Source organism: Neoarius graeffei, chromosome 28, assembly GCF_027579695.1.
Source record: "Neoarius graeffei isolate fNeoGra1 chromosome 28, fNeoGra1.pri, whole genome shotgun sequence".
NCBI classification, from domain to species: Eukaryota; Metazoa; Chordata; class Actinopteri; order Siluriformes; family Ariidae; genus Neoarius; species Neoarius graeffei.
Window position 1 is genome coordinate 2,088,927 of NC_083596.1, and position 14,675 is coordinate 2,103,601.

At 42.8% G+C, this 14,675-nt stretch overlaps 2 protein-coding genes across 2 annotated transcripts; both read left to right on the forward strand.

Annotated features, from left to right (window-relative positions):
• Positions 1 to 1,572: 1,572 nt before the first annotated feature.
• abhd10a (abhydrolase domain containing 10, depalmitoylase a) lies at positions 1,573 to 10,286 on the forward strand. Its single transcript, XM_060912121.1, has 5 exons — positions 1,573 to 1,733; positions 5,003 to 5,186; positions 5,476 to 5,587; positions 6,572 to 6,709; positions 6,889 to 10,286. Exons 1-5 carry the CDS (start codon positions 1,646 to 1,648, stop codon positions 7,228 to 7,230), a joined length of 864 nt encoding a protein of 287 aa, XP_060768104.1. The 5' UTR covers positions 1,573 to 1,645; the 3' UTR covers positions 7,231 to 10,286.
• On the forward strand, positions 8,962 to 13,134 carry LOC132875356 (uncharacterized protein C3orf85-like). The gene is made up of 4 exons (XM_060912122.1): positions 8,962 to 9,006; positions 9,264 to 9,388; positions 10,550 to 10,635; positions 12,723 to 13,134. The coding sequence occupies exons 1-4, from the start codon at positions 8,970 to 8,972 to the stop codon at positions 12,799 to 12,801; spliced, it is 327 nt and encodes a 108-aa protein (XP_060768105.1). The 5' UTR covers positions 8,962 to 8,969; the 3' UTR covers positions 12,802 to 13,134.
• Positions 13,135 to 14,675: the final 1,541 nt, after the last annotated feature.

Consider the following 14,675-nt stretch of genomic DNA (forward strand, 5'->3'; position numbering starts at 1 on the left):
CTTTATCCTTCTACAGGGTCGCAGGCAAGCTGGAGCCTATCCCAGCTGACTACGGGCGAAAGGCGGGGTTCACCCTGGACAAGTCGCCAGGTCATCACAGGGCTGACACATAGACACAGACAACCATTCACACTCACATTCACACCTACGCTCAATTTAGAGTCACCAGTTAACCTAACCTGCATGTCTTTGGACTGTGGGGGAAACCGGAGCACCCGGAGGAAACCCACGCGGACACAGGGAGAACATGCAAACTCCACACAGAAAGGCCCTTGCCGGCCCCAGGGCTCGAACCCAGGACCTTCTTGCTGTGAGGCGACAGCGCTAACCACTACACCACCGTGCCGCCCCTATGATTATTATTATTATTATTATTATTATTATATCTTTGCTGGGCGGCACGGTGGTGTAGTGGTTAGCACTGTCGCCTCACAGCAAGAAGGTCCGGGTTCGAGCCCCGTGGCCGGCGAGGGCCTTTCTGTGCGGAGTTTGCATGTTCTCCCCATGTCCGCGTGGGTTTCCTCCGGGTGCTCCGGTTTCCCCCACAGTCCAAAGACATGCAGGTTAGGTTAACTGGTGACTCTAAATTGAGCGTAGGTGTGAATGTGAGTGTGAATGGTTGTCTGTGTCTATGTGTCAGCCCTGTGATGACCTGGCGACTTGTCCAGGGTGAACCCCGCCTTTCGCCCGTAGTCAGCTGGGATAGGATCCAGCTCGCCTGCGACCCTGTAGAACAGGATAAAGCGGCTACAGATAATGAGATGAGATGAGATATCTTTGCTTGGAAGTGTGCACTTTTTTAAAGAACGCAGAAGAGTAGCGCCACCTACAGGTAAACACACACACACACACACACACACACACACAGTTAGCTCGAAAGTCTTCCACACTAACTTTTTATGTAATTAAAACTAGCTGATGCTCCACTGTTCACCCACATGTTCATCTACTTCCGGAAAGAGTGTTAATGTTTTACAAATGAGAACAAACCCTTTAGTATTTCAGTGTAACACAACAACAACACAAATCTCACATTAATTTCCAGCTCATTAAACCACACCCATTTCATCATGGCTTTAATTTAAAGGTGAAATCAGGAGATGATCTGAGGGTCTGTGATTCTCCACCGCAGCTCCTGATCCTGTCATTAATATCACAGTCAATGAAATTCTCAGTCACAGCACTCACACTGAACCTATAGCGCCACCTGGTGACCTGAATAACGTTTAAAAATGAACATGCAGCTGTATTTTAGAATTTATCTACATAAAATAAAATTCCAGAAAGAAAAAAAAAATCAGACATATAAAGCAAACGCGACAAAAATGAATTCCAATAATTTTTAGGGCTTTAATTAATTTCTTGTATTAATATCACTCATGCTGTTACAGGTTTAAACGGATAAAATGAATAAATCGTTTAGATCGATGATAAACTGTGTACTTGTGGCTAGTTTTCTGTTTAGCTCGTGCTAATTGCTAACTGACTGGCTCGTTGGTTAATGGTGCACTAGGTGGCGGTGTTGAGCTCAATCAGGTCCATAAAACCGTCGAAGAAGAAGAAGAAGAAGCACAAAACGCAGAAGAAGAAGCTGATGATCATTGTGTCCTGAATAATAATATTGTCTCTGGGTAATGATGGTTTAATGATGGCGGCGTTTGCTTTGATCAGGACTTGCTGTAAACCTCGTTACACAAACAGCAGGACTTTTTCCTTCATGTCGCAGCTCTCAGGTCAGTTTTAATCCTGGCGTTTGTTTATCGCTCATTTCTGTAGCCGTTCTGACCGTTTAAAGCGTCAGCGCGAGACGGTTGGCATGGTGCACGTGTTGCTGTCATGGTGATTTTAAATGTGTCGCGCGGTGAAGCTGAGCAATGAGTCCGTGATACCGGTATCGCGATACTTTTTAAAACAATATCGAGGTATTGATCTTTAACAGCGTTTATTATGAAAATGTAAGTGACAGATTAACGCTTGTTTATTCAGAACTCCCAGAAGTTTTTATTTTTTTTAAATGTAAGCGACTTGTTTGCAATTCTTTCTTGTATTGTGTTTGTGTACGCTGATCACTACGTTTCATGAACATTAAGTGTTTGGTTGTCTGGTGAAGGAAAACTTGAATATTGCATGTTTTACAGCACTTGCAGCATAATGTTGAGGGTTTTTTTTTTTAATGACAAGCTCTGCATACATTGCCAACTTTTTTTTTATTATGAGTGACCAACTTTTTAGATGTTCTGAAAAATATTAGATTGAAGCATTAAAACAGGAGGTAATTAAGATATTACAAAAGGTTTGAACTCATGAAGTTCTTTAATGTAGAATTACAGCCACCATGGGAATCTGGTCAAGGATGAAGGAGACAGTATAAGTTTGTTCGCAGCCTTTAAGCTTCCTTTTGTCATTGGAGTGTGGTTATTTTTCATCTTGACAAGTCTAATAATGCTGGGTCATCATTCTTCACTGAATAGCACTCTAAATTATCCCTCCAGGGTACTGATTTTTGGTCAACGGAACACACATCAAACTAATCACTTAAAGCAATACTAAACATTGTCCGTCTTAAAGAAACTTGCAGGTCACTTTTGTTAGGGCATTTTCAACAAAGTTGTTCACAGGCAGTTACAAGGTAGGAAAGTACAATATAAAGGACAAAGTTGCAAAAAGCATTGTCTTATAGTTCATCTCATCTCATTATCTGTAGCCGCTTTATCCTGTTCTACAGGGTCGCAGGCAAGCTGGAGCCTATCCCAGCTGACTACGGGCAAAAGGCGGGGTTCACCCTGGACAAGTCGCCAGGTCATCACAGGGCTGACACATAGGTGGGGTTTACATTAGACCGTATCAGCGGATCATCAGATTAACGTTTTTAAAATGATTAGTGTGCACACAGCAACGCCAATACACGGATACGCTCGGCTCCGCAGGCATCCTGCGCTCCAAATCACTCCGCCCTGAACAGCGAGTGCCCTCTGGAGGGTGCGCACTCCGGCCCTGCGCAGCTCACAGAGCACGCGGGTGAAGTGAACAAGCTGTGATTCGGGACTGAGCCGCTGTGTGTGTGATCTCAGTGCATATTGGGCATGCGCATCACTTACCACTTGCAAGTGGAAGGATGGCAAGCCTAAAGACAATCACAACTACACAATGGGGAGTATTTGCATCAGTATTTGCAGTATTTTCATACTTTTATACTCTTTAATGAAAGGTGATACAAGGCGGAAGTCCGTGCCGTTTTTCAGCAGTCGCGTCACATGACCAACGCCAGCAAATCAGGAAGGTGGATGTCACAGTGACGTTGTCCAATGACGACGCCAGCTAGAGGTCAGCACAGCGTATCCGCGTATTCTCAATGTTTACACAGCACCGGACCAGACACGATCTGGATTGAATACGTGGACCCTGGCGGATTCCCGTTTCCAGGTGTTTTAATGTAAACGGACAGTGCATCCGCGAAGAAAACGAGACAGATACGGTCTACAGTAAACTTGGCCATAGACACAGACAACCATTCACATTCACACCTACGGTCAATTTAGAGTCACCAGTTGACCTAACCTGCATGTCTTTGGACTGTGGGGGAAACCGGAGCACCCGGAGGAAACCCACGCGGACACGAGGAGAACATGCAAACTCCACACAGAAAGGCCCTCGCCGGCCACGGGGCTCGAACCCGGATCTTCTTGCTGTGAGGCGACAGCGCTAACCACTACACCACCGTGCTGCCCTGTCTTATTATTCAAGTTTTTTTTTTTTTTTTTTGTCCTCCCCTAACATTTTAATTGAAGGCAGAAAAGTTTTGGCACCTATCATTGTAGCTCTGATCTGAAAGTTGATTTCATACGTCAGCCTTGTGGTGGGTGTGCATGTGCGCACACACTTTGTGTGCAATTTGTACTTTATTTAAACACCACTACTACACTGAAAGGGGTCGTTTGGTCCTGCATACCTCTCACACTTGAAGCGTGAGTGTGTAGACGTAATGAAAAGCACATGTTTGAACTTTGAGACAGAATGGCATCTGAGAGACTCTTTCAAGAGCAGAGAAATGGAAGAAAACGCAGCTTCAGAGTGAGATGAAGGAACAGAACGCAGGTATGAGATTTGATATCTTGTATATTGAAGTCTAACTGTGAAGTAACAGTTTCAAAAAGTGATCAGTGTGGAGTCTTGGGTTATTTGCTTACAGAAATGAATAAAGGTGTACAGGAACGGAAGGGAACAGCTAGAAAACATGGTTTTTAGCTCTTTTGTTCACCTGAACACTTTAAATGCCACATCACTTTCTCTGTTGAATAACCATGCGCACAGAACCAGTCAAACGTTTACACCCCCCTTCTAATTAAATGTTTTTTGTTTTTTTTTTAATTAATTGAGTCGCTTCGTGTCTTTTTAAAGTAATGATGGATGTCATTTCTCTGTACTTAGTTGATTTGGTTCTTGATATACGGATTACTACAGTTGTTATTGGGCTGTTTTTACTATTTGAGCTTAAACACATTAAGAAGGTAAGAAACTCGTCCACTAATGACCTTTTGATGAGACACCTGTTAATTGAAAAGCATTCCAGGTGACTCCCTCATTGAAGCTGGTTAAGATAATGCAAAGTGTGCAAAGCATCAAGGGAAACACTGGATATGCTAAAGAATCTAAAGTATCAAACACTTTAATGCTGCTTTGTTTGCTACATAATTCCAGATATGTTCCAGATGTTTCATAGTTTTGATGTCAGTTTTGTTCTACACTGTAGAGAATAGTCACAATACAGATACACCATGAATGAGTAGAGTAGGTGTGTGTGTGTGTGTGTGTGTGTGTGTGTGTGTACACACGTATGCTTTGATGAAGCAGTTCCACAAAAATCATTACACAATAGGGAACTGGTATGTAACTGCATTGAACCAGATTTGTGGGACGCAAAAGTGTCTCAGTCTCCAGAATCTCCCCGTCTGTGCTACAGCGATGTTCTGTAATTTGAAGCACTGTTTTTGGTTCTGTTTAGGAGTCCGACACAAAAGCATGATCCAGTATGCCACACGTCCTGGCCTGCCTAAACTTGCCTACAGGAAGCTGAAGGGGAAAAACCCAGGAGTTGTCTTTCTCCCTGGCTATGCCTCCAACATGAACGGGCAGAAAGCCGAAGCTCTGGAGGAGTTCTGCAAATCTCTGGGTCACTCGTACCTCCGGTAACCACTGCTGAGTTTATTACTCTCCTAAAGGATCAGCTCTGTTTGTTTCTATAGTCATGATCTACAATCTGTTACACTGCATATAAACTGATTTAAAAAGGATGTGTGGTGTAAAAGAACTAAAACACCCTGTTCTAACATGCTGTTCTAGGAAAATAATCAACTTTGGTGTGGTGACTAACTCCATAGAGTTTTGTTATTTAAATAATGTTTGTTGTCTAATTTAATATAATCCATCAGGTGATTTTATGGAAATGTAATGGGTGTAATTTTTCCTTTCTCTCAGATTTGATTATTCAGGCTGCGGAGCGTCTGAGGGGAAAATAACCGACTACAATGTCGGCACGTGGAAGAAGGACGTCCTGTACGTGCTGGATGAGTTAGTGGAAGGACCTCAGGTGAGTCAGGAAGTGAGGTCATGGTCATTACCCTGAAAAAGGGATCTAAACATTTACATTGTTTTATAATTCAAGAAACGGCGTAATCCGAACAGGGTAAAGTCGACCCTCGTTGTGGGATTTTTTTTTTTTTTAATCTGCTTTAATAAAGTGTGAAATCTGATCACACATGAACCTGTTATAATTATCAGATAATCTGAATTTCTGCATGCGGTCTGTGATTTTTGTATCTCTGGAAAAGGGATTAGGATTATCATTTCATATTAAGTATTTTGTAACTGCGCTCTTGATCCCCCCCCCCCCCCCCCCCCAAAAAAAAAATCTCTGCCCTGATTTGTGCCTCTGCTGTCCTTCAGATGTTCTCCAGCAGACACTCAGTCAGGTTCTACACACTTATTGCTGCTTTTAGATGCAGATTTAACAGCAAACTCCTTACTGAATGAATGGTGTGACTCGGTTCCGTTTTTATTAAAAAAAAACCAAAAGCAATAAATGTGAAGTGTTCTCAAACACAGACTCTGGTGACTGAGATGATACAAGGGAAGGGTGCCAAAACTTTAGAGCAAATATGCCGTTACCATGCTGTGACAGAATTTTAATGACCGTTTAGCTTACCGTTACTGACTGAAAACAGTGTGTCTATTTTATTTCATTAATTATCTCTCCTAGTGGCTGGTTTCTGAAGTGCAGTGTGATGGAGCGCGTCTGTGACTTTTGGTTTATAAACTTGTTGCGGTTGTTTTGTGTGCAGATTGATTCTTAAACATGGTATAACTAAAGTGTTGAAGTGTCGGTCATACAATGTTCCTTTAACCCCATGTACAGTCCTTCAGCTTGTGAAGAATTTGGCTGAACCACATCGGCAGCTAACAACCCAAACATCCCTCAGCTGATTGATCTCATTTCACCTCAAAAATAAAATCAGTGTTTATCGGCCATTACATGTCTTTCTCTCTCCGCTACCTGACGTTCTCCTGGCTGTAGATTTTGGTCGGCTGCAGTTTGGGCGGCTGGCTGATGTTGCTTGCGGCTCTGGCGAGACCAGACAAGGTCGCTGCCCTGGTGGGTGTTTCCACAGCTGCGGATCATTTCGTCACCGCCTACAACGAGCTTCCTATTCAGGTGAGGACGGGTTTTTAACGAATATCACTCGAGCTCTTGTAAGCTGGGTTTACACTGTACGATTTCCAGCCCTGCTTTACTGTTCCGTGTTGTAGAGTTTGAGATCAGCGTTCTAAGCAGGTGAAATGTGCAGCGTCAAACTGGCTTGTGATCGTGATATAACATTCTCTATCCTGCAGACGAGGAAGGAGATAGAGGAGCATGGGTTCTGGTCGTTCCCCAGCCGCTACAGCGACGAGGGCTCGTATGCACTGAGCGTGGAGTTTCTGCGGGAGGCGCAGTCTCACTGTGTGCTGCAGGGCCCCATCCCAGTGTCCTGCCCTGTGCGGCTCATCCACTGTCTGCAGGACGCCGACGTCCCCTGGCACGTGTCCATGCAGGTGGCCGAACGCGTTCTCAGCAGCGACGTTGACGTCATCCTGCGCAAACATGGCTGCCATCGCATGTCCCACAGGGATGACCTCAAACTGATAGTTTACACCATCGATGACCTCATCGACAAGCTCACCACACTGGGGTGAACCGCACAGTGGGCGGGGCTTTCACGCCACAACAATGGACCTGTGATCCTTGGAAATTCAGCTTGTTTGTACGAATGCCGTGGCTTGGTTTGTTACAGAAAATGTAGCCTTTGCTTTAACAAGCACTTTATTCACATTTTCACACATTTTGAGTGTTATGTTTGTAAATCTGTCACTCATGAATATTATTAGTATTAAGCCTGAACACTAGTTAGCCAGCAAAAACCACCACTTGCTTGTTACTGTGACACAGGATTTGCTTGCTAGATAATCTGAGTGTTCAGGTTCTGCTCTCTGGCTGCTGGAGCTAATCAGCTTGACTAACGTTAGCATACAAATCACGACATCCTTATTAGCCACTTGTTTTGTTGATTGCACAGAGACTCCACAGCTTTTGGGAGCCATTACTTTCACTTCACCCAGATGTTCTCTAGCTGACCTTTTGACCTGTGAATTCTCAAACCATGGTGTCGTGAGCTGAAAGAACACTAAGGGATTTGGGGCTTTTTAGGTGACACTTTTTTTTTTTTTGAAGTCGTTGCCTCACACACACCGGGGGGGATTCTTTCTCGCTCGCTAATGTTCCATCTGCATTCTCTCTAACAGTGCATACATAATTGCTGGTTTTAAATCACTGAGGAAAATTATCAAATGCGTCAGAACCCGTGTGTGTGCTCGGAGTAGAGGAATTTAAAATGAGTTTGCTGTACAAAAAAAGTGGGATGAGGTTTTTATTTTTAAAAATTGAATTTTTGCATTGAGGTTGTTCCGTAATAAAACTAAAGTTGCCGTGTCACTGTGTAATGCTTTTTCAATATGTTGGGGATTTGTGTACTTTTTTTTTTTTGCATCAATAATTTTTAGTGTGTTCTAAAATTTTAAGAATTACAATCTTTCAATCCAGATGCAAAGTGTGATTTTTTTTTTTTTTTTTTGGTAATGATTTATTCACTCGGCTGCTTGGTTATAAATCCATGTTTCTGCACATTGCAGTTAAATATGTCATCATTCGAGTTGTTACCATGGAGACGGCCCGCCCACCAACATGCACTTGGGGTGTTGTGGGGTTTTTTTTCTTCTTCTTCTCTGAATCCCCCCCCATGTTAATTTTTCTTCTCTCTCTCACTCACACACACACACCCACCCCTGGACATTAAAGAGGTGTAGTAATAAGTGAAAGATTGTGTGGGTTTTTTTTTGTGTGTTGGCAGAAACACACAGGGCCCTGTGTTTGGTATTCCAGTTAGTGTGTGTGTGTGTGTACACTCACTAATGCTGAAAGAGAGTGCTGTTTCCTCTGACCATCTCTCTCCTCCTCACACATCTCTCTCTCTCTCTCTCTCTCTCTCTGTGTCTGTCTCTCTTGTCAGGTTTCAGTGTCAAGGTGAGTTTTACAGCTGACTAAATTCCTCAACACTTGTTCATGCTGTGAGTCTAAAAGCTAATTGTCTGTGTTTAATTGAAGGTTTCAGGATTTTGTTAAAGTATGTTTATGCTTTCAGTAAAGCGATGATTTCTGACCGTCTAACTGTTTACACAGCAACTGAAGTCTCAGTTTATTTTCTGTAACGTCTGTAGTTTTCTCAGCACAAAACAAGTGTTCACTCCACAGCTACAAATTTATTAAGTGAAAAGCCAAAGTTTGTTTGGTTAGTGAGGGTCAGGTGGGATTTAGTTGTAACATTTTATTTAAATTTCATTTTTATTTTCTTAATTTATTTTCCATCAAGCAAGAGACCATGATGCGTGTTGCGTTGATGATGGTCCTGCTGGGAGGTGAGTTTATTACAAGCTGGTACCTGTGACACACATGCGTGCACACAGTCTATGCAAGTCTTTTAAAAGCACACTGTCCTCTATTACAGCTCCTGACCAAAAATGTTTTTTTTTTTTTTAAACCTGTCTTTCCAATGCCTGTCTGTTCATTTAAAAAAAAAAAAAATTGAGCTTTTATTTCAGATGTTAATGTGATGCACTGTAACATCAGAACACTGCTGTTTGATGGTGAAGATAACAGCAGCCGTGTTGTTCAGGTGTGTTTGCAGCGCCGTTTGTGAACCCGGAGCAAGCGAAACGTTTTATCCGTCAGAAGAGGCAGATCGACTACTGGGACCCCAATCACCCTCAGAACGTGTGGGGCTACACGGTGCAGGAACAGGTGAGGAACCAATCCACAGGTAATAAATCAGCGGAATGGTGTAGAAGAAGCAGCAGCCTTTGTCACATGCACAGTGAAATTTGTTCTGTGTTTAACCCATCTGAAGCACTGAACACACACACACCCAGAGCAGTGGGCAGCTGTGCTAAAATGAGCAGTTGCTCAAGGGCACTTCAGCCCAAGGCCGTCCCATGTTAACTTAAACGCATGTCTTTGGATTGCGGGGGAAACCAGAGGAAACCCATACAGAAAGGCCCCCGTTGGCCGCTGGGTTCAAACCCAGAACCTTCTTGCTGCGAGGTGACAGTGTTAACTACATACCACACCACCGTGCTGCCCAGTAGTGTAGTGATCATCAAATCTGATTCATGCTCAGTGTTATTTATTTTAAAACACTAACAGTTTTTATGTCTGAAAAGTTTTATCCCAATATTAATTAATACTCTAATGTATAACTGCTTTATCCTCATTTGTCTTTGTTCAGTGTTTGTGATCAACATGAAGCAGGAGTCCAACACACTTCTCTGGACTGGAAACAGTTTCCTCTGAACTCTCTCCCAGTGGAAGTCTTGTGGCAAATGTTGGATTCCATTAATATACACTTAAATAGATTAAATAAATATAAAACATCGATTCATACTTCAGGAGCAATAAATTTGTGAGGCTAAGGGACATGAGTGAAAATTCTCAACGCTGCTGTTTTTCTTTAATTTTTTTTCCAGCACTGGAGCAGTTCAGTAAAAAGTCGATTGTGTTATCCATTTTTGTAAAAGGATCAGTAAATTCATCTCTCTGACAGTCGGCCCATCGGAGAAGGTGCTGCTGCAGGTTTCGAGCTCCATTTATCTACAACCACTTCTGGCTCAATCACTTGTAGCAATTATTTATTTGTTTTTTTTGTTTTTTTTTTTTTAAACAAAAATGCAACTTGTATTCCCACAATTTCACAACTTTTCCTTTGAATTCCATTATGAGTGATTTTAGGTCTAAACTGGTTTTCTGTTTTTCTCGTTTCTTTTTCTGTAGTAACCACACAGATGTGTACGTTACACATGCAGTGGGTGGAGATTTGGTTAAAGTTCTGGAGGATCCCTTAAATATACATTTCAAAGTAAAAATGTAATGTGGGTAAACAGACATTTTGGCTGTGTGTGTGTTTAGGTTAATGAGTACTGGACTGCGTTGATGACAGGCGCTCAGTATTACGTGGACATGGGAAACCTGGTGTTTGATCGCTCTGTGGCTGAGTGAGTGTGACTTTTACTCTGTTCCTCTTCACCAGGTGTTCCACAGACTAGTCCACTAACCTGTTAACTCCTCACCACTACAAACATGTTGACTAATCAGGTGGTCACAAAACAGCGAGGCAGACAGTAAAGAAAGCAGATACACGTACCTTGTTAGGGCCTCTGCATGCTCTTGCGACAAGGCTTTCGCAGATAGCTTTTTGCAGACAGTTGTAATTTATCGTTGAGCGGGGAGTAATAGGCGTGCGCGATGTTATTCACCACCACAACACAAGGGGGCGCGAAGTCGCGAAATCGCTAGGAGTAGTTGGTGGGTGTGGTTAGTGGAGTGTTTATCCTCCAGTTACTTATAATGACTAGAACTGGAGTCGTATAGATGTACGTACTTCCTCGATCAACCGCTCTTCATGCTGCTCCATCTTTGCTCGTGTTTTTAAAAATGGCGGTCGTGAAAACAAAACAAACCGGGAAAGTAGGGAAGCGGAAGTGCGTGTACAGCGGATGTAGAGTGGACCAATCGGAGCCCTCTTGTCTGCGACGCTGTCTGCGAGGCTTCTGCAGTGGTCACAATTTTTGGGAGGTGCGTGCAGAGCGTCTGCGAAGGTGGGGGGGCTACGCAGACGCCATCTGCGACGCCGTCTGCGAGGACTGCGTTGTCAGCATAAATTTGGCCTTTAGTCTGAAAAGATTTCACACCAGATGAAGCTGATTTTACCATCACATGCCCAAGACTACGTGTGAACAACTCGTGCTTTAATCCCACCCATTCCTGAAGAACTCCTCCCACAATTGCTTTTAAAGATAAAGTGAAAAATCTGAGTTCCGTCGTTGTGTGAAAGATCGTTCTCCAGTCCCACCGGTGTAAAGACAATGAGCTGGACTCATTTTTGCAGCTCAGTGATGCTGGGGTGAATTTATTTTATTTACTTACCGATAACTTTTTTTTTTTCATTGTTAACAGTATGGTGTTAAATGTATTGTGTAGCTTTCGTTTTAATTGCTGGTCAACTAGTAAAAATTAGTCATGTAACCTCTACTCTACACTCTAATGTGTAAATTCCCCATGAAATTTGTTTTTTATTTCTGTATGTTGATTTTGTATTTCCTTCTGAACCTGCCCACCTCAATCGAAACAAACCTGGTAGTAGAGAGCTAGCGAAATGAGAGTTGAACAAGAGCCTTTGACTAACACCGGGATCAGACAACACGCACTCAATGATTTTGACACGATTTTGTCTGGCTGATAAATTTCCAGTGAATATGAACGTCGAACAATGAACAGCCCTTGGAGTGTGACACAATTGAACACCGATAGTGTCTGGGACGCCCCACAACACCCCGTCTAGCACGTTAGAATATTTTGCCTTTCCTTGCCTAGTTGGACGACTCCTACAGTGTGTTCTTTGATGTTCCTTCTGTCGCAGTGATTGACAGTTTCTTGACCCTCCTCCCTGATGACGCACAAGGACATGAATGATGATTGGTCAGGATCAGACTTGTAGTATTGCCAGTCTCCTGACCGAGACACAGCAAGAATTTACGCCACTATGATTGTCTAATCTGACATGGTGTCCAGCATGAAAGACAAAAATATAATGTAGTCTGATCCCATCATACTGCTTACTGAATAGATGAAGCATGTAGAAGCATTGAAGAGCCATACCGTGCACAAATTCCACCCTCACTAACTCGAATCAATAAACTCCAACCATGTTTTCAAGCAAGTGATGGTTGGAATAGTGCGGAGGAAGATGAGCGCACAGACGAGATGCTACTATAGAGTAAGACACACCTCTTGGGGAGGGACATGTACATTCTAAACAGCATTCAATTGGATGATCATGAAGTTCTGACATTTATGAATGAGCAAAAAAAAAAAAAATCAGCAGTGTAATATAAAATTAAAACTATTTTTGTCATTGAGACCTGATAAGTGACTAATAGAAAAATCTCTGAGACACCTGTTTTTAATTTTAGTCACTTCTTTCCAAGAGAATGTTTCGAAAACTCCTGAGCAGGTTTTCTGTGATGTTTCATTTTGCACTGCTTCATCACACTGCACTCTTTATTCTCTTCTCCTTTTGCAGTGAGAACTACAGGATGTACATGGAAATGCTGAGGAATGCAAGAGCACACCTCGACACCATCACCGGCAGACAGCGATAGATCAGAAGGATTGGACGGTGATGGATGATTTGGTGATTGATCACTCTGCTGATTCAGTGCCTGATGGTGGAGCTGCTTCCTCTTTGTTGGATTTTTTTTTTTTTTTTAAAGTGTAGAACTGCAGAAATGTCTGCACCAGAGGCTCATATCAGCTCAGTCTGTTCATCATTTTATTCTGTTCCATCTCATAACACACACCTGAGACGCAGGTTACCTGATGTTGGTGTGTTTGGAGCTCGAGCAGATCACATTGATGAATATGGATTGAGATCCTTTGGTCTTTAGGTAATGTTTTTGAACAGAAAAATAATAAATTCATATTATCTCCCTGCACACAGTGTCTTAAGTGTCTTGTTTTTTGCAGTGTTTGAAATTTTACAGAGCAACACAGCTCTAAAACTCATTGCCATCTACTGTGCTGGGGTGGTATTGCTGGTAAAACAAGAAACTAACCATGAACTGTTTGTTTAGAGACCTTTATGCAGCCAGTAAAACTAGATGATTATATTTGTTCCAAGTTTTGGATTGTTTTATTGTGTATTTTTTTTCAAAAATATTTTTTATTAGCAAGCACAGAGTACATAAAGTGCCTTAGTGTTACCTTTGGCAAAAAGATTTGCTGTTTGTGTTCATGTGTGTGTGTGTGGATATAGATGATTTGCAACCATGTGATCAAAATGTGCTACGTCATGAGCGTCCACCATGATGGGTGTACAAAGCAACTAGGATGGCAGCTGCTGAAAGCGTGTGTAAACAATGCTGAATTTTCTCAGTATTACTACAATTTGAATGCTCGACCAAAGATTCGATACAAAGAGAAGATAGATATGTATGGTTTTGACCTATATTATTTTAAAAAGTCAGACTTTTTTGAGGGCGGCACGGTGGTGTAGTGGTTAGCGCTGTCGCCTCACAGCAAGAAGGTCGAGCCCCGGGGCCGGCGAGGGCCTTTCTGTGTGGAGTTTGCATGTTCTCCCCGTGTCCGCGTGGGTTTCCTCCGGGTGCTCCGGTTTCCCCCACAGTCCAAAGACATGCAGGTTAGGTTAACTGGTGACTCTAAATTGACCGTAGGTGTGAGTGTGAATGGTTGTCTGTGTCAGCCCTGTGATGACCTGGCGACTTGTCCAGGGTGTACCCTGCCTTTCGCCCGGAGTCAGCTGGGATAGGCTCCAGCTCGCCTGCGACCCTGTAGAAGGATAAAGCGGCTAGAGATAATGAGATGAGAGAGAATAATGACTTTTTTGAAGATAAGACACTTCTGCCAACCATCAAGTACCCAGGTATCGCGTTCTATCTAGTTTGGCTGCCAAAGAATTAAGTCCAACCTTGGATGAAACAGCCTATTTTCTGAGTGGGTGCCCAGTCTGGATTGTTTCTATCATGTAATTTTGCGGGTGCTCCTAGAAGCGAAATGGTAATACACGTGTTAAAATTATAACAACGACCGAGTGAACCACAAGAAGAGTGCTCATTTTATAGCAAAATTCAAGCAACATGAAATAAAATTCTTCCATGATATTGAGAGTTTTTGAATCTCACCTAAGATAAAAGGGCTCTTATTTAGTATTACGACAAAAGTAGGAATTTATCATAATTACCAGGATAAATCGTTTGGGCGTGAGTCTCGTTGAGGTCTGGGGTCACTGCGATCAGAGTTGGCGGAGTCGCTGTCCGATTCCGAGGCCACGCGGTCAAACCAGTGAGCCACATTCACCGATTGCTTCGCAACGGCCATAGGTTCATACAGATATATGGTTTCACCTTTCGATATTCAATTTGAAGAGTTCCTATTTCAAAATCGCTTTCAGACATTTTACACAACCTCTCACGACCAAAGTCCGTACACGTGTGCTCAGCTCGCAAGTAAACACAGA

What these genes read in the sequence shown, in the direction of transcription:
- LOC132875356 (XM_060912122.1), top strand. Translation starts at nt 8,970, where the DNA reads ATGATGCGTGTTGCGTTGATGATGGTCCTGCTGGGAG. An exon ending in GATGATGGTCCTGCTGGGAG is followed by an intron (nt 9,007 to 9,263) that starts GTGAGTTTATTA and finishes CGTGTTGTTCAG; the next exon opens with GTGTGTTTGCAGCGCCGTTT. An exon ending in GCTACACGGTGCAGGAACAG is followed by an intron (nt 9,389 to 10,549) that starts GTGAGGAACCAA and finishes GTGTGTGTTTAG; the next exon opens with GTTAATGAGTACTGGACTGC.
- abhd10a (XM_060912121.1), top strand. Translation starts at nt 1,646, where the DNA reads ATGATGGCGGCGTTTGCTTTGATCAGGACTTGCTGTAAACCTCGTTAC. An exon ending in CTGGGTCACTCGTACCTCCG is followed by an intron (nt 5,187 to 5,475) that starts GTAACCACTGCT and finishes CCTTTCTCTCAG; the next exon opens with ATTTGATTATTCAGGCTGCG. An exon ending in AGTTAGTGGAAGGACCTCAG is followed by an intron (nt 5,588 to 6,571) that starts GTGAGTCAGGAA and finishes TCCTGGCTGTAG; the next exon opens with ATTTTGGTCGGCTGCAGTTT.